General features: G+C 32.2%; 1 protein-coding gene across 1 annotated transcript in view; it reads right to left on the reverse strand.

The window, feature by feature from the left end:
- Positions 1-12,189: 12,189 nt before the first annotated feature.
- LOC145266472 (archaemetzincin-2-like) overlaps positions 12,190-24,153 on the reverse strand; it is a 33,689-nt gene continuing 21,725 nt past the window's right edge. Inside the window, exons 2-3 of the mRNA XM_080122159.1 lie at positions 19,900-20,730; positions 12,190-14,369 (exon numbers count right to left, since the gene is read on the reverse strand). Of these exons, the coding sequence (XP_079978285.1) occupies positions 14,064-14,369; positions 19,900-20,649 (1,056 nt within the window). The 5' untranslated portion in view covers positions 20,650-20,730 and the 3' untranslated portion in view covers positions 12,190-14,063. The remainder of the gene's footprint in view (positions 14,370-19,899; positions 20,731-24,153) is intronic.

Here is a 24,153-nt window from a genome sequence, read left to right on the forward strand (position 1 = left end):
AACATGGAATGCAGAGGTAGATCAGATATAAATGTACGGAAGCTATCCCAGTCAGCCTTAGTGTATCGATATACTGTACGATGAAGAGGTACGTCTGGGGACTTATTACATTTCATTTTTATCTTAATTGATACAACAGAGTGGTCGGAAGATCCAAGAGGCGACAGAACAGAAACTGAACATAGTTCAGGGCAAGTTGTGAGAAAAAGGTCTAGTAGGCTCGCATACTGGCCATCATTATCGAGCACACGGGTAGGTTCCTGAACAATCTGAGTGAGGTCATAGGCAATGGAGAAATCATGACAGAACCTCCCCTCATCATCGGTCTTGTTTGAGTGGGTCAACCATTCGACGTTGTGAACATTGAAGTCTCCACATACGTGAATGTTAGCTGAAGGATAAGTAGAAAGGACTTGGTCAATTTTCTCAGATATGCTTTGAAAGATAGTAACTCCGCTGTTGTGGGGGCGATAGAGAGTAAATATAAATGCAGTAGTGTGAGCTAAAGCAACCCGGAAGCACATATAGGGTAAGTTAGGATCTTCCCTGGAGATGTCCCTCCCACATGGAAAGCTATCTTTAATATAGGCACATATTCCATGCCCATGGCGATCTTGGGGGTCAGATTTAGAAGTTAAGTTAGAGTATCCTGTAATTGCAAACTCATCTAGGGAAATAGCCTGTCCAATGCCAGTTTCACTTAAAAATAAAAGGTCTGGTTTAGTCTCCTGTAATTGGGTTTCAACCTCTGGAAGGTTAGAACGTAGACCCCTGATGTTGGAGAAGGAGACATGGTAGTAGGGGTCTACGTTGGAAGTTGGAGAACCGGGTTTAATCGTGTATTTTTTCTTGAAACTTGTCATGATGAAATTTTGGAATTTGTGGACTAGGTCGACAGATTTACTTAGAGCAGGACAGAGAGGGGAAACTAAGAGAGAAAAAGAAACGAAGAATTTTTTTTTTTTTTTTTTTTTTGTACCACATGATAAGGTAAAGCCGTAACAATTACCCACTAGTATGGCATCGAGAGGCCCCACCAGAAGCTACTGCATGGTCCAGATTCCATTCACCAAATGGCAATACAGCAGCCCCAGTACTTTGCACCTGCTGATAGGACAGCCTCCTTAGTGGTTAATCCAAGGTTCGGGTCCCTGACTATCAGGCGGATAACGTCAGCCCAGACAAAACGTTTACCTCCAGCACCCTTACTAATGACATGGCTACAAGGATAGACATAGAAACAGAAAATTTCCACCAACTCTGCCAACTGTTCGCGCAAAAATACTGCCAACCTAGAAAACTTGAAAAGAATTGCATATTGCTGACGTTCAGATTGTGCGGTGCGACATTGGTGGCGAGAGGCCAGGTGTGGTCGACTGGAAAAGAATAGGGCAGAAACGTGCTGTTGGGAGAGCGATTTGTATGGATTAGAGAAGTATTTCAAACTCGTTAAAGGTTTGCAAACTATTTTGGGCCTCCAAACTGTTTGAGAGTTTGCAAACTATTTAAAGGCTTGCAAAGTTATTGAGGGTTTGAAAACTATTTGAAACCTTGTGAACCTATTGAGGATTTAAAAACCATTAGAAGAGATGCAAGCTTATTGAGCGTTTGTTTACTATTTGAAGGTTTACAAACTATTTGAAGATCTACAAAGTTATTGAGTGTTTTCAAACTATTTGAATACTTGCAAACTTTTTCAGGATTTGAAAACTATTTGAAGGCTGTCAAACTTATTGAGTAGTATTACATATGTGTGCCGATCATAGCTCGTATGGTCTAGGGATTTATCAGCACCCACATGTAATAAAATTAAAACAAAAGAAAAAGATTTAACGAAAAAGAAATTTATTTAAAAATAAATTAACAAGGAAAACAAAAGAAAAGATATACCATGTTTGAAGAGCGACAACTCGCTAATAAATTGTCTCCCTTAGATCATAAAGATCGTAATTCTTAATGTATTGTGTTTTGAAATGGTTTGCTTTATATGTATATGTGCTTCGGTCAACAAACTCAAAGAATAAATAAAAACTTTACCAGAATCCAGACAGCCAGTTTCTTCAGTGAGGTTTTTGTTTTTATGGCCTTAATGTGGAAGCCGGAATTCGGACGTTGGTTGCCTCTGTTGCATCCCAAAATATATCACGAACTGACTTTACCCACCAATAGTGTTTCTTTTATATGAGTTTTAAAAGGAACTTCCTGGAACGTTCTAGAGACTCAAAAAAAGAACAAAAAGGCGTTCTACGCCTTTTTATATTTATAGACGCCGATTATTATTTATTTTTGAATAACGACATTCTAGAAACGTCTTAATGTTTTAATTAATAGATCAATAAACATATTTATATATTATAAGAAATATTTATATATTTCTTAATCCAATCATAGGAGAGAATATGTTCTCCTATGACACTCCCCCCCTTCAAGGTAAAAGTTTTGATATCTAGATATTAAAACTTTTAATTTCACAAGGCTGGCTATGGTCTGGTACCTGGAAAAAATGAATGTGAAAGCAAACAAAGAAAATGTCAATATCAATAAATATACAAGGTACTGAAAGTTTTTAGTCAATGTTCCTTCTTCTTTTTGTAAGTGAGAAATATGGATAATAGTATTACACTAGATGTATATTTGTACAGTTTGTAAATTTGTATAATTTTTGTGTTAGATATGTAATACTTGAGTGTGTGAATTTATTTTATTTTTTAATGGTTTTTTTTTTTTTTTTGTGTGTGTGTGTGAAAAGAAACAAGGTTATGCTCTAGATAGAGCATCGGCGATAATGTTGTCGCTATCTTTTATATGTTCGATTATAATAATGTACTCTTGTAAAAGAAGAGTCCATCTCGTTAGTCTTTGGTTCTTATTAATCATTTTGTTTAGGAAAGTCAGTGGGTTATGATCAGTGCGAACTAAAACAGGCTGCACAGTCACATTAATGTAAAAGTCAAAATGCTGTATAGCTGATAGTAAGGCCAAGCACTCTTTTTCAATGGTGGAATAATTTTTTTGGTAGACATTGAATTTTTTTGAAAAATAACCAATAGCTTTTTCAAAGCCATGCTCATCTTCTTGAGTGAGAATTCCACCCATACCCACATCACTGGCATCAACCTGTAATTTAAATTGTTTGGTGAAATCCGGTGTTGATAAGGCTGGACTTTCAATAAGAGTTGATTTCATCTTATTGAAAGCATTATGGCAGGAATCAGTCCAATTATATTTTGTAGCCTTTTTTAAAAGATTGGTGAGTGGACTTGCTATTGTTGAAAAGTTTTTGCAGAATCTCCTATAAAATCCTGCCATACCTAGCAATCTCATAAGTTGTTTTTTATTGGTTGGGGCAGGGTATTTTTTAATAGCGTCCACTTTTGCTGAGATGGGTTTCACTTGTCCCTGACCCACAATATGCCCCAAGTATTCGACTTTTGCCTGGCAGAAATCAGTTTTGTTGAGATTGATACACAGGTTGTTAGTTTGTAATTTTCTGAAAAATTGGGTTAAAATTTTTAAATGTTCCTCCCATGTATTGCTGTGAACGATCACATCGTCGATATAAACCTCACATCCGTCAAGATCCTGTAATATGGAATGCATCATTCTTTGAAAAGTTGCTGGTGCATTTTTCATTCCGAATGGCATAACCTTGTATTGGTACAAACCATCTGGTGTGACGAATGCGGAAATATGTTTGGCTTCATTGGTTAAAGGTACTTGCCAATAACCTTTCATCAAGTCAAACTTGCTGACATATTTTGATTTTCCAATTGAATCTATACAATCATCAATTCTAGGAATTGGATAAGCATCAGTCTTGCTGATTTCATTGACTTTACGAAAGTCTGTGACAAATCTGTAACTTCCATTGGGTTTAGGCACGAGGATGCATGGTGAACTCCACTCACTGTTGCTTGGTTCTATAATGTCGTTTTCCAGCATATATTTAATTTCTTTTCTCAGAATTTGGAGCTTGATGGGATTTAGTCGGTAGAAATGTTGTTTTATGGGCTTTGCATTGCCCACGACATTATGTATTGCTGCTGTAGTTTTCCTAGGAACATCTGGAAAAAGATCTTTGAATCTATTTACCAAAGCACATACATCTTTTCTGTTTTCATAAGATAAATATATAAGTTTGTTGTTTAGATTGTGTAGGATTTCGGAGTTGTTTAATTTACTGTAATGACCTATTTCTTTTTCTTTAAGAAAAGTTTTTTCAGTGTCCGAAGGTGTTTTGCTTGTGTCAATATCTGAAATAGTTTTCAAAGTAAAAACTGGCCGTGTTGTTGCTGTAGAATTTCTACTTAAGTAAGGTTTTAACATGTTGATGTGGCATAACCTATTTTTCTTTCTCCTATCTGGGGTGTGTATAATGCAATTTACATCATTAATTTTTTCTTTTATGACATATGGTCCAAAATATTTTGCCTGTAAACAATTAGATGGAATTGGTAAGAATACTAGTACTTTATCTCCTATTTGGAAAGTACGGTGTTTACTGTTTTTATCGTATCTAGTTTTCATTCTAGCCTGAGAGTTTTGTAAGTTTTCTTGTGCTTGTTGTTCTTTTATAAGATTATTTTGTAATTCTCCTGTGGTGTTTCCATTATGTACAGTGCTAATATCTAAATGTTTATTTTTATTATTTAATTTTTCTAGGTCGTGCGCTATAAATGTTTCGTTTAATTTTAATAAAGTGTCTTGTAATGAAGTGTTGTGGTTTTCTAGCAGTTGTTTATTTTCTTCATTTGTGTCTGTTAAATCTATATTATCTGTAATTATCGGATTTGTTATAACTTTACCGTTTGCTAGATCATTCCCTAAGATTAAGGAAACACCTTTTACTGGTAGGGTGGGAAGAACCCCAACTACAACAAAACCGTTTATGTAGCTAGATTGTAAATATATTTTATGTAGAGGTATTTTTGTAGAATTTAAGTCGATACCTTGTAATAGGACGTATTCTCTCGTGAAGGTAGAATTGGATAGATGTAAAATGTCTTTTTGTAAAAGTATTTGGGACGCCCCTGTGTCTGTTAGGATTTGTATAGGAGTAGTGTTTTTAATGTCACCTGTGGAAACGCAGCCATCGGATAAGAATGGTTTATAAGTTTGCATGATCGAATCTGTATTATTTTTAAATTCATTTGAACTCTGGAGAGATGAGTGCGGGAAAGAATTGATTTTTCTTGTGTTTGCGAATGCGTGGGGTTTGTAGTTTATATTGGACTCGTTATCTCTTTTTCTTATTCTGCATTCAGATATCAGATGATTGCGTCTACCACAGTAAGTACATTTAACTATAGAATCAGTTGGGAAAGGGTTTTTGTCTGTTATGAATGTTATTATTGCGAGAAAAATTATGAGTTTGAGACCTTATTGAGGATTTATTATAAGAGTAACCATCTAAATGCTTATGGGACAGGTTTGTTTTTTCGTAACGTTTTCGTAAAGTTACCTTATGAGTATCTGCGAGTATCGCAGCGTCATTTATGTTTGTAATATCTTTTTCGTCTAGGTACAATTGTGTGTCTTTGTCGACACATCTGCTAAATTCCTCTAATAATATTAGTTGTGTTAATTTCTCAAAGTCGCCATTTACCTTTTTTGCTCTAAGCCATCGATGAAATAAGTCCGTTTTTTGTCTGGCGAATTCAACGAAAGTTTGATTTTCAAATTTTTTTAAATTCCTGAATGTTAACCTGTACTCTTCCGGAATCAATTCGTACGCATTTAGTATGACAGTTTTAATAGTTTCATAATCTGAGGAATCCTCATTGTCTAATGCAGAATATATATCGGCAGCTCGTCCCCTTAGTCCCGATTGTAAAAGTGCTGGCCAATATTCATACGGCCATCCTAACGTTACTGCTATTTTTTCAAAATGAGGGAAATATTTCTCTACTCTTGCTTCATTAAAATGTGGTACGAGTTTTATATTTCGTCCTACGTCGAAGGACGAATTAATTGGTGAGGAATTTATATTTCTGGATTGCAATTCCAACTTCATTTTTTCTAATTCTATTCTTTGCAATTCCATTCTTTCTATTTCTAATTTTTTAACTTCTAATTGTAACCGTAGAGTACTGTCCTGTATTTTTGAACTATGAGGGTCTAACAAATTTATTTCTATGAGTTTTGCCTCGATTATATTTTCCATTTCAGCTTTATTCATATTCGGATTTATATCCAATTCGAAATAATCAGCGATATCTAATAGTTCGGATTTTTTTAACTTAAAGAAGTCTTCTTTTATTGTTTTGGAACCTAAAATTTTCTACCGAGAAAGGCATTTTATTTTATAATTTAATATTTTATATTTAATTAATTTTTTTTTTGTTTTAACCGAATATGGAACGCTGTTTCCTTATGTTAACAACTATTTTGAATAATGTAGTTATTTCCGTTAGATTATGTTGGAAAAAAAATTTGAAAGCGTCTGAGTTTCCGATAGCATTTTTGTCTGTTTTTATTTTTTTTTTTTTTTTTTATTTTATTTATTATTTTTTTTTTTTTGAAATTACGTAATCACTTCGATATAAATTTAACATATATCTATATGTTATATTGTTTGTTAATTTTATTTTAATTTTTATTTTTTATTTTTTTTTTTTGCATTTGTTTGACACGGTGAAAAAATTTTTATTTTTTTATTTTGATAATATAGTTATCTCCCTTGCATTTGTTTATAAAATAGTACAATGTCATTCAGTAGACATTTTAATTTTTTTTATGAATGCTAGCGTCTTTTTGGCCAGATTGTTTTATTTTTATATTTGAAATATTTTCAAATGTTATTTACTTTATTATTTATCTGAAATTACGTAAGCAAATCAATTTTTTATTATTATTTTTTTTTATAAATTTATATATATGCATATATTTTGTTTTATTTATTTATTTATTTTTTTGAACTATCGTTAGACCAATGTATATATATATATATATATATATATATATATATATATATATATATATATATATATATATATATATATATTTTAATAGCGCACAGCTAATAATAAATATTATGTCATTATCTCAGTAAAGAAAGAAAGAACGAATCTTTTTATTATTATTTAGTTTGGTATAAATTTTCCTTTTGTATATATATTCATCGGATGTTGACTAACTTAATAAATGGATTTTTTTGTTTGTTTGTACAAGCCCCCATTTATTACATATGTGTGCCAATCATAGCTCGTATGGTCTAGGGATTTATCAGCACCCACATGTAATAAAATTAAAACAAAAGAAAAAGATTTAACGAAAAAGAAATTTATTTAAAAATAAATTAACAAGGAAAACAAAAGAAAAGATATACCATGTTTGAAGAGCGACAACTCGCTAATAAATTGTCTCCCTTAGATCATAAAGATCGTAATTCTTAATGTATTGTGTTTTGAAATGGTTTGCTTTATATGTATATGTGCTTCGGTCAACAAACTCAAAGAATAAATAAAAACTTTACCAGAATCCAGACAGCCAGTTTCTTCAGTGAGGTTTTTGTTTTTATGGCCTTAATGTGGAAGCCGGAATTCGGACGTTGGTTGCCTCTGTTGCATCCCAAAATATATCACGAACTGACTTTACCCACCAATAGTGTTTCTTTTATATGAGTTTTTAAAGGAACTTCCTGGAACCTTCTAGAGACTCAAAAAAAAGAACAAAAAGGCGTTCTACGCCTTTTTATATTTATAGACGCCGATTATTATTTATTTTTGATTAACGACATTCTAGAAACGTCTTAATGTTTTAATTAATAGATCAATAAACATATTTATATATTATAAGAAATATTTATATGTTTCTTAATCCAATCATAGGAGAGATTATGTTCTCCTATGACAAGTAGGTAAAAACTATTGAAAGGCTTGCAAAGTTAATGATGGTTTGAAAACTATTTAAATATTTGCAAAGTTAATGAGGATTTACAAACTATTTAAAGGTTTGCAAAGTTATTCAGGGTTTGCAAACTATTTGACAGCTTGCAAAGTCATTGAGGTCCGCAAACTATTTGAAGGCTTGCAAACTTATTGATGATTTGCAAAGCCGGTGAAGATCTGAAGGCTTGCTAACTTATTAGGGGTGACATTGGTTGCATCAATTCACAACATTGCCAATCAATTAACGCATATACCACAATGATGGTTCAATGCTATGAAGACGGATGCAGGACCCAAGCATCTGTGACATGGCCCAGATCACATCCATTCACAGAAACAATGGACATCTAGGAGTGCAATGCAATGCTTATATCGATCCGAGATTGGAATACCAATCTATAGATCAAGAACCAGTTCATTGGGAGAAAGGAAAGCTGGAGGTGAGCAGTGATTGGCAACGGTTGGGAATGGAAATGCTTACCATTTCCTATCATAAATTGTGGACTGTCATGGTTTTCAGTGTGGAGGCAATTAGCACAACAGGACTCGGCAACTATAATTCACCAACTGAAAGTGTTTTTTTTTTTGTATGTAGCCCACCTCACGAACTACAAACAGCTTTTTGCAGCAAAGAATTCAGAACGTTTGCAGATAAAATGGGTGGGGACTTGAGATCTCGCTTTGCATGTACCCCGGCTGGGAATGGCATAATAGATTGATGCCATTGCACCGTGAAACAGATCATGGCTAGGATGCACTGCTCCTTATCAGAGGCGGTCTACCGGTACAACATGACTCTAAAAGACGACGAGTCATCTTGGACCTCACCAGCCAATATCGTATACCGTACGAGGTCTGGGTGAAAGGAATCGATGTTATACCATCAGTAGCCCTGAGCATAGTTCATACCAAATTGGAGACTATGTGTGGGTGAAGACACCAGAGGGTTGTTGTACCATGAGATTTGGCCAGGGTAGGGTAACCAAGAATTAGTCTACAGTCCATCTTGGTGGATGGGATGCCCTGACACATGAAGGACCTGCACCCCCAATACCATTTACTCTTGTCAGAAGAAGATTTCAACAGCACAACATCCTCAGAGAACATGTTGGAAAGTCTTATATGCGATGACAAAACAGACCCAGAAGATGATCATGAGGTGGGTTTTGAAGACACACACACCCTTGATAAAGCCCACGGTTCTAAAGAGGCCCTACAATTGCAAAGAAACACCCGACAAAGTTAACCACAACCAGGATGCAGCCTATGTGATCATGAGATTAGGGAGGAGTGTGACAACAGTCACAGAAACAAGTAACTAAGGGTGGCGTGTGCGATGCTCAAAACTTGAAACCCAACCAAAAAGACACAAAAAAGTTACATATGCTCAAATGCAACCACGTCTAAATTTGCATGTAAAAAGCACATAATTCTTTGGCTGAAGAAAAGGGTTTTTTTTTTTTTGTTCACTCATGATCATTTCTGCATATTCTCGTGTCAGTAGGAAAAGAATGACAGATTAATTTTTTTGTATGGTTAACTCGCGTGTCAGAGAAAGAAAAGAATGAGAAATTTTTTGTGCATGATATGGTATTGAAAAGATTAAAACTTAAATTTCAACACTTCAGGGTTTGAAAGTTATTTGAAGGCTTGCAAAGTTATTTAGGATTTGCAAACTGTTTCAAAGCTTGCAAATTTATTGAGGATTTGCAAACTATTTGAAGACTTGCAAATTTATTGACTGTTTGTATATGATTTCAGGGCTTCAAAAGTTATTGAGGGTTAGCAAACTAATTGAAATTATAAATGGTTTGCCAACTATTTGTAAGGCTTGCAAAGTTATTGAGGATTTTCAAGCTTATTGAGGGTTTGAAAAGTTCTTGAGGGTTTGCAAACTATTTGAAGAATTGCAAACTTATCGACAGTCTGCAACTATTTGAAGGTTTGCAAAGTTATTGAGGGTTTACAAACTATTTAGAGTCTTGCAAAGTTATTGAGGGTTTGCAAAGTTGTTGAGAGTTTTCAAAGTTATTTAGGGTTTGCAAACTAATTGAAAGCTTGCAAAGGTATTTAGGGTTCGTATACTATTTGAAGGCTTGCAAACTTATCATGGGTTTTCAAAGTTATTGAGGGCTCACAAACTTATTGAAGGCTTGCAAACTTATTGAGAATTTGCAAACTATTTGAAGGCTTGCCAAATTTCAAAGGGTTTTCCAACTAGTTAGAAAGTTAGCAAAATTAATAAAAGAGTCTGCAAACTATTTGAAGGCTGGCAAATTTATTGAATGTTTGGAAACTATTTTAAAGTTTTCAAATTTATTGAGGGTTTGCAAACTATTTGGAGGTTTGCAAACTTATTGAGGGTTTGCAAACTTACTGAAGAAGTTTTCTAAGAACAAGTGAAGAGACAACAAAGAAATTTACCAATCTAAGCAGGTCTTATAAATTTCAATAAAAAAATATTTTAAAGTATGGATTGTGATCAATTATCAGTTGATCACAAATTGCTATTTCCTCTCATTTTTGCACGCTATGGTGAACCAATTCTTTGACTCCAGCGGTTTATCCATTCAGTTGACTCTTCATGTAAACAGAATCTTGGTGTGTAGCTCACTGTTTTTCTATTGCAGCTTTTTTATCGTTTAATAACTGTAGCGGTAGAAATTATTAATAATGAAAACAACACATGATCATTTGAATTTAGCGGGTTTTTTCAGGGTTTTTATTTTTTGTACATTATATGGTATATACAGAAATTACTTTGTGGGTCATTCCTTAACACATCCCCCATAGGAGGAAAAATCAGCTGCCTGAAACACAACCATTTTCCTTCAGAAAATAAAGGAAATATTTTATCAACTTATCATGTCACTGAAGACGGTATTGTAACGTTCTGAACACGTGAGCTATAATGATAATTGAAGTTTCTGATTTTCTACTTAATTTATCGTTCATGTGAAAAATTCTGTTTTTAACATTCTAACAACCCAGGTCAAATATTGCTACAATTTTACGACAATATGTGGGTTGCATATATAGAACTGTGGGGTATAAGGATGCTTGTGCGCGCGCGCGCGCACACACACACACACACACACACACACACACACACACACACACACACACACACACACATTTGTACACTTGTGCATGCATGTATATATCTATATATATATATATATATAAATATGTAAACATCTATCTATATAATACATATATATCTATCTATATATATATATATATATACATGTATATTTACATACATACATATCTATACACACACAATATATATATATATATATATATATATATATATATATATATTCAATAACTAACAATAAATAAACCAAATAAATAAAATATAAAAAGAAAATCAAAATTAAAAATAAAAATAATTCGCAACTACTCATCCTGCACCCACCTTTATATTGAATAATAAAAAAAAAATAAATAGCTATAAATACACCAAGCCTCAATTAAGAAAAAGGAAACGACAGAAACAACAATCGCTCCTGACGACGATCGAATGTACCAATAGAAAGTGCTTGAGAAGAATATGGCTGAACAACAACTTCTGGGCGCACTAATATACAACATGGCAGCCAAAATAAAAAAGACCGCTCAGCGAATTGAAAAGATATCCAACAAAATCAGGAAAAAAAAGAACTCTCTCGTTTTCAATCAGGCGTACCTGAATAATGACATCCTGCTAATATATATATATATATATATAGGGCCTCCCTCAGTCTTTGACAGACTATGGTTACCCACGAAGAGATGCCTCTGTATGAAAGTCTTATTGGCAGGAGGTGCACAATCTCCAACCACACCTCTCCTGAGTCGACATTGTTAAATACTAGTGGCAAGTGAAGTGTACAAGACGGCTAGAAACAAATGCTGAGATAAGCAGAGAACACATACAGCACCTAGAATTCCAAAATGGTCACCCATCAGTCACAGTTTGTTGTTGCTTAACTTCAGTGATCTGAAGAGAACCGGTGCGTCAACGCAATTATGCCATATATATATATATATATATATATATATATATATATATATATATATGCATATATATATGCATATATACATATGTGCATATATATATATATGCATATATATATATATGCATATATATATATGTATGCATATACATATATATATATGCATATATATATGCATATATATATATGCATATATATATGCATATATATATATGCATATATATACATATATATATATATATATATACATATATATACATATACATATATATACATATATATACATATATATATATATATATATATATATATTATATATATGTTAACATGTATACATATCTATCCGTACAGAGTGGAACGATAAAATTGTCGCCCTAGAAAAGACAACCTGATTCCATTTTCGTTTGATGAAAACCAGTTTTCTTTTTTGTTGCAGATCACCTAGTAGTTGGCCGAATGTGTAGAAATCCCAAGAGCGATAGGAGCCTTCTATCATGTATGGGAGTGACACAATGTTCAACGAGTGAGATCAGAGATGCGCTGCTGTACAACTCATGCTCTCTACCAATTCAAGTTAAGACAACAGGACCATTGCCAACATCCTCAAAATGCATCGCTAGATTGCCACAAATAAGAGGGACGTTCCCAGGGTGATGAACACAGAGTTTGTGGCCATAGTTATGGTTTTGATGTGGTTTCAAGTGAGGGTCACATCATAGCACTTCATATCTTCTAAGTCGGCTTGAAAGTAAACACAAAAGTGTACCTGGATGTGCTGGAGAGTGTAATAATCACACACATACACACACACACACACATATATATATATATATATATATATATATGTGTATATCTATTGATATATGTACATGCATATATATATATATATATATATATATAGTTATCTATATACATATATATCTATCTATATCTCTCTCTCCATATATATATATATATATATATATATATATATATATATATATATACTAGCATGGGTGCCCGGCGTTGCCCTGGTGTTTGGAGGAGTGTTGAGTAGAAAAAAAAAACAGAAAAGTGGTAGTAGGAAGGCAGGCTCCAACCCGTAACGCGAAGGAGGAAAAAAACGTGAAAAAAAAACGTGACGTCTTTTCTGTTACAACCACCGCCAAACCGGAAGTGACCTAGGGTTAAATTAAGGCTAGGCAATCGAAAAAAGGGGATAACTTTCGATAATATCGGCAAAAAGTGACCCCTCTCTGTAGAAAAGTGCCTAGTTGAGGGTGAAGAAATTAATGTTTTTAGCCAATTTTTCGGTATTTGTCGTTTGAAGGGTCGAGCTTAAAAACGATACTGATCTTGTGAAAATCCATCGCCTCTGTCGAAAGTTTTAGGCAGACATGCAAACATACATACATACGTACATTTATATATTGGTAGCTCAAATTTTCGGCCCAAACCGATTAAAAAGCTTGCCCTTTCTCTGAATACCCTTTATATAAAATTTCAAATGTTTAGACCAAAAATTGTCAGAGTAATTTAGTAGAGACCGCAGAGGTCAAATTTTTTTAAAACTTTGACTCCTATTATAGACCCTTAACATTTATTGTTTGGGGCTCAAATCAAGTTATTAAGTTTGATCCATGTCCAAGGAACCTATATCTAAAATTTCAATTGTTTATACCCAAATTTGGCAGAGGAGTTTGGTAAAGTTCTCAAAGGTCAAATCGTTGAACTTTGACCCCTTAACAGCCAAATTTCTGTCAAAAGTATTGTGCATTTCATTAACAGTTTCATAGGTGACATTTTTATTTGGGCGGGGGCTGGTCAGCATGTATTCAATAGTTAGTTTTTTGTATTCTGTTCATATAAAATAAATATATTATCCTTTCCATTCTATCTGTCTGTTAATTCCAAATATGAAAAAAATGATGTCATACAGTGGGATGTATAATTTTGCCAATATTTTTCTAGTTGTATTTTTATTTTTTTGTGTAATTAATCACTTGTTTCCGTTTTTCTTTTTTTATTTTCTTATTTAATTTTTTTTGCTACTTTTTATTATTGCGTCCGTATATATAGATGATGCCTTTAATTTTGTGTTCACGTCGTCTCGTGTAAGTATTCCCATACAAAAATGGTTAAAACAAAAACGTTGAGGTAGAATTATTAGGGAGTTCAACGAATGCATATCCTTTCATTGCAGTATTGTCGTCTCAGAAGTTGAATCTAAAAATTCTTTGCAGTCTTTGAGCCAGTCTTTAGCATGGGCGAACCGATAATAAGGCTTGGAATCGCAGAGACTCTCAAAAAAGTCTAGCATCTTTGAGTAGCGTTCCACGAGTTTAAATTCACAGGCTTTTTGGAGTTTCCGTAGACAGATTGGACAAAGGAAGATTGGTTGGGATAATGCCTCCTCCACGGAGGTGCTGTCATTCATGGCACAGTGGAAAACTTCGCAGTGTTTCAGGCCATACAGATGGCAAAGTTCATGGACAGTTACCTACGAAAGACAAAGAGAAAAAGGAGAATAAACTATGACAAATAGGATTTTTTTGTAGACATTTTAAATATTCAATTCAGTTACTATGTATTTCTTGTTTATTAATAGTCCAATAAACATCAGTTTTTTTGAAAACTTTAAATGTAAACAAAGAAAAGGAAAATGTCTCTTCCGCTTTCACAAAATGAAAGTTTACAGTAAGATTTTGAAAATATATAGTCTGCATTTTTTTTTTACTCTATTTCATGCATCATAATGGTATATTTCAATGCGAGGAAAAAACAGTCAATTGCCTTGCCACAAATATGAAAATAAGTTTTGAAACACAACCATGACCTACTTTTATGGGTCATATACCCATATGCATCGGATTAGTGTTAGGATTTTCACGTTGAAATCGATGAAACTCTCATTTATCACCGTACCAAACACAGAATAAAGGCTACTGTGGAATGCATTACAAAATGGTGGATAACGGGTGAAAAATGTGTGAATTTATGTGAAATATAATAAAAAACGATCATTTTATACAAATCATTTCAATAATATGAACGAATTTCATCCTTTTCAGTAAATAATACATTTTTTTAGGTGTTTTTCTAGAAAACATCTATTTTTATCAAGAAAAAAAATCGATCATTTGTTAAGTCTTAAGCATTCATTTACTAACAAGAATCATCACCATTGTTTATCGATGAGAAAGCGTGAGTGATCTTGCTCTAAAGCATACAACACATTTTTATGTTTTTATTTCTAAAATGAAACATTCAAATATGAATTGGTGTGCAGCACAAGCAAAGACCTGATATTAGTATATTACAAAATTCATGCAAATATTATGAATTGGATTTGGTGAAGTGAATACAATACAGATTGACGATTTGGGTGTACCAAGTTCGAATCCAGTCGGTTCCATATTTCCACTTTTACTTATGGATGTTGACAACCTTCCCGTGGTCCCTCTTGTAGGTACCAGATTCTAGAAAGAACCCAAGATTGCAAACAAGAAAATGCAATCATGCGATGCAGATTGTGACGAATTGACATTTTAATAGTTTAATTTGATTTTGTGTGCAGAAAAGTTTGGTTAATCTGGATATAGGGCTTTGTTTTTAATTGCATCCCAAGGTGAAGAGACATACACATGGAAATACAGACAAACAGACAAATACGCCACATGTATAAGACAGACTCTTTTAGATGATGTATACCTCGTTGGGGATAATCTTTTATCTTTTATTAATAACTTACAATATAAAGATTAAAAATTAAATGTCATTTGAGGAAGTGTGAAGTAAGCCAGACTGATCCGCATTAAAAAAAAAACGTTTTACGGAAATTTCAAAACATATTAAAGCCAAGTAATATTTAACATCTCTATAAATAAAACAGAGATGTATGTGTGTGTGTCTGTCTGTGTGTAAATATTTAACCGATAAACTCTTAAACTATTGATCACATAACACTGAAATAAACAGGAAATAGTAATCATACACCAAGGATGGTTTATAATGAGTGAAATCTTTGTTTGGATTGATGAATAACGCGTACAGAAATATATCGGCAAGTTGAAATGCAAAATGTTCATTTCAACTTGCTGACATATTTTTACTTCTTCTGCGCATGTGCAAATTAAATTCATTTCTTCAAGTCGTTTAATATTAAATCTTTCATGCCTATCTTTTATCTATCTCTACAGAGGAGACACAATTGAAGCGCTAAATGTTTTGGTTTCGATTCTAGCTGTTGGCACTCACGTCTTTATTTTTTTGTGGTTTCAATCTTTTGAAATCACTATTATATATTAGGTACAACATAATACTCAATAGAGATTTGGTTCTGCAATAATAAATACAAAATCTGCAGGAATTAAAGTTTAAGCATATTTTATGACCCTGCAAGGCTGGGTGTATCCCTCTTGCTAGTTTGAAATCTATAATGTAAATCTCACCTGTCTGTTTAAATGTATGTTTGTATGTCTACCTAAAATTTTAGACAGAGGCGACGAATTTTCACAAGATCAGTATCATTTTGAAGCTCGACCCTTCGAACAACAAATATAAAAAAATTGGCCAAAAACATTAATTTCTTCACCCTCAACTGAGCACTTTTCTACAAGGGGAGGGGTCACTTTTTTCGCCGATATTTTTGAAAGTCATCTCCTCTTTTTAATTGACTAGCCTTAATTTAAACCTTCGCCACTTCCGGTTTGGCGATGGACGCAACGGCAAAGAAATCACGTTTTTTTTTCATGTTCTTTTCCTCCTTAGCGGTACTAGTTCAAGCCTGCCTGCCTGCCTACTACTACTACTACGGCAACGCCGGGCACCCAGGCTAGTTAATAATAAAAGAATGTTCACAAATGAAAATAAAACACTCATTAATTTCCTCCATTCTTACTGAGGTTGTTAATCTAGCATTCTAGTTTCAATTCACATGGTTAATATACGATTGCCATACACACACGCACGATATATATATATATATATATATATATATATATATTGTAAATTCTTATTGAAAAAAAGTTATAGTCATATTTTAGCTACATATTTACAGATATGTTTTAGGCCTACAGTGGGGTTCAAAAGTGTTTGCAAATTGTATAAATTGATAAATTTATGCTTCAATATTTTCCAATATAATAATTATGTTACTCACTGTTTGATATGCAAATATATGAAGTAAATTCATAGAAACGGAAACCAAATAATCATATTCTGGGGGGGGGGTATGGATCTTTTAATTATTTCAGGAAGGAATATGGGCCAAAAGAGTTTGCAAGCACTCATTTATCCGCAATAAATACCATTTTTAAACATGATATAATTCGAAAAATTGTGTCATCATGATTATAGTACCATATATTGATAACATATTACAAGAAAACAGTTATTACTCAAATAACAATTAACAGAACAATACGAATTTATGAAACTATTTAACCCTTTATTCGCTTTCCTCCATTTTTAATCAAATTAATCAGCCTTCTATCAACAGAAGATGTTAATGTATGCACTTGCTGAGGTGTTATTTCAGAAGATACCTTCTTGATTCTCTCCCAAATGTCTTTTTTACTATGGAATTGATGTCCGTTTTCGTAAACCTTCCTCTTCAGAATCGACCAGAGGTTCTCTATCGGATTCAAATCCGGGCTCTGAGGTGGCCAGTCCATCAGACGTTCACCAGAGATCCCCTTGTCTGAAAGCCAAGCTTTTGTGAACCGAAAACAATCGGGGAACATCCACTACTAGACGACACGCGGGTGACATAAGTGTCACATTTGTCTTGTTGGATAATTAGATGCTGGTTGAGAGCATCATTTTGTGAATTCAACCAGGGCAGTAAATTTGCTTCCAAAAACTTGCAGTAGTTCACAGAATTCATTTTGACACAGTCAGGGACAAAAAAAGGACTAACAATCTCACTTCCAATAATACCAGCCCAAATCATCACTCCTCCTCCTCTCTGCTGATGTCTGAATCACAAGCGTGGGCTATTGCCTTTAAGAAGCCATCCCTTGGCCCAACCGTCGGGGCTGTTGAGGGTTGCTCTGGCCTCGTCAGTCCAGAGAACATTTTGAAAATTGGTTTTCAAATATTTAGTGGCCCATGCTAGTCGCTTCTGACAGTTTATATTACTCAAAGGACAAAGGAGGACATTTTGTCTGTGTTCTCTGGTCGGCTATCTGTTTCAAAATCCGATTTCGGATCCTTTTAGAGATGCCAAACACTCCTGCATGATCGAAAATATCTTTGCTTGTGCTGTGTGGGTTTGCTAGCAAACTCTTCTTGATTTTCCTAATATCTCGTGGTGAAGTCACCGTTGGTCTGCCACTTTTATGCTTTTTTTCTTCCATCTTTGCTGTCAATGACGAAACGTTTCACAGTTTGATGATCTCGTTACAAAATTTTCGAAATTTCCAATGTAGACTTCTTTGCAGCAAGAAATGTAACAATTTCACCCATCTCCCTATCTGTCAACATCTTTCCTTTAGTCATTATCAATAAATTAAGATTACCTGCATAAACTTTTGGCTCACCTGAAAAGTGGAAAATGTCGAACTATTATTAAATTCTGGCTTTTATCGTAAAGTGTAGTAATGGAACGAACCAGAATGGCAACCAGCAAATGATGGAAGACTCCAAAATGAAAAATAAAGCAAAATTAATAAAGAAATTGAGAAAAAATAGGTCTGCAAACTCTTTTGACCCCTATTGTAGTTGTAAATCAGGCCGTTAATCCAGAAACAAAAATGAAAGAAAATTCCAATAGGTAGTAGCAAAAATTACTGCTTTTACTTATAAATTATTTAAATGTAGCGATTAATTTTTCATTTATTTGATTTGTAATTTCCTTCTGAAACGAAAAAGAGGAAATCAAATCTATTTTTTTAAAATGACAGTGGGTTGTTTATACTATGAAATCAGATTTTTTCTTCTTAGAACGCGATTTTGAAATGATATTTGAGTTTCTATAATTCTTGAAAAGCACACAATAATAATTGGCAAAGGTATTGACCTCAAAAGGGGTCATGTTCTTAGTGAGACACCTTGTATAAAATAAAGATGACTTTATAAAAATGAATGTTTATGGATTGGTCTGTACCTATTTATTAGCCTCCGCCATGAATTCGAAGCTTCCGTCCAGTCTCAAAAGACAATGGATACCTCCTGAAAGGGTAGCTGAAATCTCTAACCTCACCTCTATTGAATTGGCACTGTTTAAGTCCAGTGGCAAGAAGCCCAAGGTAAATGGAAACAATGCCGAGATAAGCAGAGAGCACATACAGCACATGGAATTCCCAAATGGTCACCCATTTTAGTACTGACCAGGCTCAATGTTGCTTAACTTTGGTGATCTGATGGGAACTGGTGTGTCAATGTGATTATGCCGTGAACACAGATTTAGAAACAAGGTCAGTTTTTAATGAGGGGAAAAAAGCGGCACTTTGGATTGGAACAGAAATTTCAGTTGCCTCAGATTTCTACTTTACTAACCTAGGGTAGAAGATATAAAGTGTTTGGATTAAAATTTAAAGTCTATTAGAACAAATACTACACTTTTCTCCAAACGGCCAGCAAATTGTCCATCTATCAACTACTTAAACGATCACCATGAACTTTCGAACAAAGATAGTAGACATAAAAGGTAGTGTAATAGCGCTGTGTTTGATTTCGTTTTTAGGGATGCAAAGGTGGCAGAATCTCAATCCTTTGAAAATAAATGACTTAAAATCTACTAAACAGGTTCTTATCATATGTGAAATATGTCAAATACTTCTAACTCGAAATAAATATTATTTTAGTAAAATTGGGATTGCTTCCACACCAAATAACTTTATTTTATTTATAACATTAAATTGGAAATAGATCACCATTACCACATATATTATAAAAGTACATTACTCTGGTTATTTTGATAAATATATTTCATTTGATCAAATCGTCATGCAATAATATTGTAGGATCTACACTTGCTACTTGTTACAACCCAAATATAAAAACGTGCTTTATAAGAATTTACTTACTCGTAAAAGTTTCCATATAAGCAGTTCATCCACTTCACTAATGTCCTCCACTTTCTTTCCATCCTTAAACTGCTTTGGCTCAAACCTACCAAAACTGAACACACCTGCACTGTGCCTGTATGAGGTTTCACCTAGGGTAAAGTTCAGATCTTCAGCAGGATACAGATCTGTCCACGTAATCCCCAATATACCATAAGCATCACTTGGCAACATCTTCTTAAGCAAAGGAAAGAAGTTCGTCGATAGATTTTGCCAATGTTTAGTAGCCGGGTGCACCCGACCAACAATTCCTTCTTGCTCAAAATCCACCTTCACACTCGCCGAGACCTTGATATCAACACCAAGGAAGTAAATTTTAGCAAATTCACAAAGCAAGGACAATAAGTCGATTTGATAGCCACTAAAGTTTAACCTGAAGCCGGTCACAAAATCGGGCAGATCTCCAAGGGGCTGGAGGTAAATGATAGTTTTTATTGGACAGACGCAGCGACATTGGTGCCGGAGATTCTTTGTGTCCCAATTGACCTTCCAGTTTGTATAGGTTTGGTCCAAGAGGTAGACGTTCACAGAACGGAGTTTGAGGCTGAAGAGTTTGATATCAGCATGGTTTTCCAAACAGTCCAGACTTAGGGAGTAAAATCTCTGTTCTGCGGGCGTCTTATTCCGTAAAGACCCAATCAGGAACCTCTGCTTTTTTACCCTGCGAGGAGTCCAGGGACAGAGAAATCCAGTAGGTGCTTCACGCGACATCTTGTATGGATATTGGCCCGTATTTTGTGATTTTCTACAATTGCTCTATTATGGATGCGATCGCCTTTTGCTGTGAAATATCTACAAAGAAAATGCAAATATTATTTTGAATAAATAACACAAAAAGAAATGATGTCATTATTATAATAAGTCACATGATTATTCATCTTTATAAAAATTAAATTGAAATTTTTTTGCAAAAACAGAAAACAATGAAGACAAAAATGAAGTTGAATATTTTTGGTACAAAAATAATGGAGTTGAATATGTTGACACAAAAGTAACTCAAAATTCAAATAAAATAAATCAATCTTTCAGCTAATAATGAAATTAAATGGAAGATCTTCAAGAATAAAAACGCTTTATAGACTTATTTCCAGGAACTGCACTGCTGAAAAATTCAGGATTATACAGACAATAAACTTTCTATAATCTGTACGATCGTCAAAATTGAGGTTTTTAAACAATTCCCACCCAGAAGAAAATTTCTACTAACGAAATAAACCACGAAACCATATAACTCACTAATATTCATACATATGTCGAAAGAAATCGACATCATTTGAAAAATATACAGCTTATCTTTTACTCTTCAATTATTATCAAATTAATTCTTTAAATATAACAACACTCCACCTCTCCCAGATATATTATATATATAACATCAATGCCTTCCCTACCAACCTAATACATTCGCACCTTACCTATCACAAATAATATAAATTATCAGACACCTGATCAAATTCAAGTATTAAACATTTTTAACATTCTGAATATTTAAAATATATTAAAAATTACTATTAGCTGTACAAAAATGTTCTTGTGGAATTTTTAATTTTGATTTCAAAAATGTATTTTCGAACAAATTTCCATTATACTTCTACCGAATGTGTTACGTTATGGAGCACTTTTTCACTCTATCTAATTAAATTTAATTTTTTCACTCTATCTAATTAAATTTAAATTTTCGCTCTATCTAATTAAATTTATTTCATTCGCTCTATCTAATTAAATTTAATTTTTTTTGCTCAATCTAATTAAATTAAATTTTTTCGGTCTAATAAAATTAAATTTTTTCGCTCTATCTAATCAAATTTAATTTTTTGCTATATCGAATTAAACTTAATTTTTCGCTTTACTTATTCAATTTAATTTTTTTGCTTTATCTAATTAAATTTAATTTTTTGGCTCTATCTAAATAAATTTTGTTTTTTCGCTCTATCTAATAAAATTTAAAATTTTTGCTCTATCTAATTAAATTTAAATTTTTTGCACTATCTAATTAAATTTTATTTTTTCGTCCTATATAATTAAATTTTTTTTTTTTTTGCAATATCGAATTAAATTAATTTTTTTTGCTCTATCTAATTAAATTTAATTTTTTCGCACTATCGAATTTAATTTAATTTTTTTTGCTCTATCTAATAAAATTTAATTTTTTTGCTCTATCGAATTAAGCAAAATTTTTTTGATCGATCTAATTAAATAATATTTATACGCTCTATCTGATTAAATTTAATTTTTTCGCTCTACTTAATTAAATTTAAATTTTTTTTCTCTATCTAATAAAATTCAATTTTTTCGATCTATCTAATTAAATTTAAATTTTTTCGATCGATCTAATTAAATAATATTTATACGCTCTATCTGATTAAATTTAATTTTTTCGCTCTACTTAATTAAATTTAAATTTTTTTCTCTATCTAATAAAATTCAATTTTTTCGCTCTATCGAATTAAATTTAATTTTTCGCTGTATCTAATTAAATTTGATTTTGTTGCTCTATCGAATAAAATAAAAGTTTTTCGCTCTATCTAATCAAATTTAATTTTTTCGCTCTATCTAATTAAATTACATTTTTTCGCTCTATCTAATTACATTTAATTTTTTCGGACTATCTAATTAAATTTAATTTTTTTGCTCTATCGAATTAAATTAATTTTTTTCGCTCTATCTAATTAAATTTTATTTTTTTTCTCCATCGAATTAAATTTAATTTTTTCGCTCAATCGAATTAAATAAATTTTTTTTAGCTGTATCTAATTAAATAAAAAATTTTCGCTCTATCTAATTACATTAAATTTTTTCGCTCCATTTAATTAAATTTAATTTTTTCATTCTATCTAATTAAATTTAATTTTTTCGAACTATCTGATTGAATTTAAATGTTTCGCTCTATCTAATTAAATTTCAATTTGTTGCTCTATCGAATTAAATTCAATTTTTTTCGCTATATCTAATTAAATTAAATTTTTTTTGCTCTATCTAATTAAATTAAAATTTTTGATCCATCTAATTAAATTAAAATCTTTTTGCTCTATCGAATTAAATTAATTTTTTTTCTATCTAATTAAATTTATTTTTTCGCTATATTTTATTAAATTTAATTTTATATCTATCTAATTTAATTTAAATATTTTGCTCCACCTAATTAAATTCCATTTTTTCGCTCTATCTAATAAAATTTAATTTTTGGCTCTATCTAATTAAATTTAATTTTTTGTCTGTATCAAATTAAATTTAATTTTTTGCTCTATCTTTTTTTTTTTTTACACAGTGATCACCACTTATCAAGGCCCGGAAGCCACTCAGGGATAAGGGTTATTGCAAGTACATTACGTTAGTGTGGAGATTTGATGAAGTGTTTACTTAAGGGGGCGGTTCATTAGGAAATTGAATTTTTTCTCTCTATCTAAATACATTTAATTTGTTTACTCTATCTAATTGGATGGAATTTTTCCTCTATCAAATTAAATTTAAAATTTTTTGCTATATCTAATTTTTATTTTTTCGTTCTTTTTAATTTAATTTCATTTTTTTCTCAATTTAATTAAATTAAATTTTTCGCTCTATCTAATTAAATTTCATTTTATCGCTCTATCTAATTAAATTTAATTTTTAGCTCTATCTAATTAAATTAAATTTTTTTGCTATATCGAATTAAACTTACTTTTTCGCTTTACTTATTCAATTTAATTTTTTTGCTTTATCTAATTAAATTTATTTTTTTTGCTCTATCTAAATAAATTTTATTTTTTCGCTCCTTCTAATAAAATTAAAATTTTTTGCTCTATCTAATAAAATGTAATTTTTTCGCTCTATCTAATTAAATTTAAATTTTTTCGATCCATCTAATTAAATAAAATTTATACGCTCTATCTGATTAAATTTAATTTTTTCACTCTACTTAATTAAATTTAAATTTTTTTTCTCTATCTAATAAAATTCAATTTTTTCGATCCATCTAATTAAATTTGATTTTGTTGCTCTATCGAATAAAATAAAATTTTTTCGTTCTATCGAATAAAATAAAATTTTTTCGTTCTATCTTATTAAATTTAATTTTTTCGCTCTATCTAATTAAATTTAGATTTTTGCTCTATCGAATTAAATTAGATTTTTTCGCTCTATCTAATTAAATTTTATTTTTTTCTCCATCGAATTAAGTTTAATTTTTTCGCTCTATCGAATTAAATAAAATTTTTTTAGATGTATCTAATTAAA

This window comes from Euprymna scolopes, chromosome 41, assembly GCF_053919585.1.
Source record: "Euprymna scolopes isolate OS-2025 chromosome 41, ASM5391958v1, whole genome shotgun sequence".
NCBI classification, from domain to species: domain Eukaryota; kingdom Metazoa; phylum Mollusca; class Cephalopoda; order Sepiida; family Sepiolidae; genus Euprymna; species Euprymna scolopes.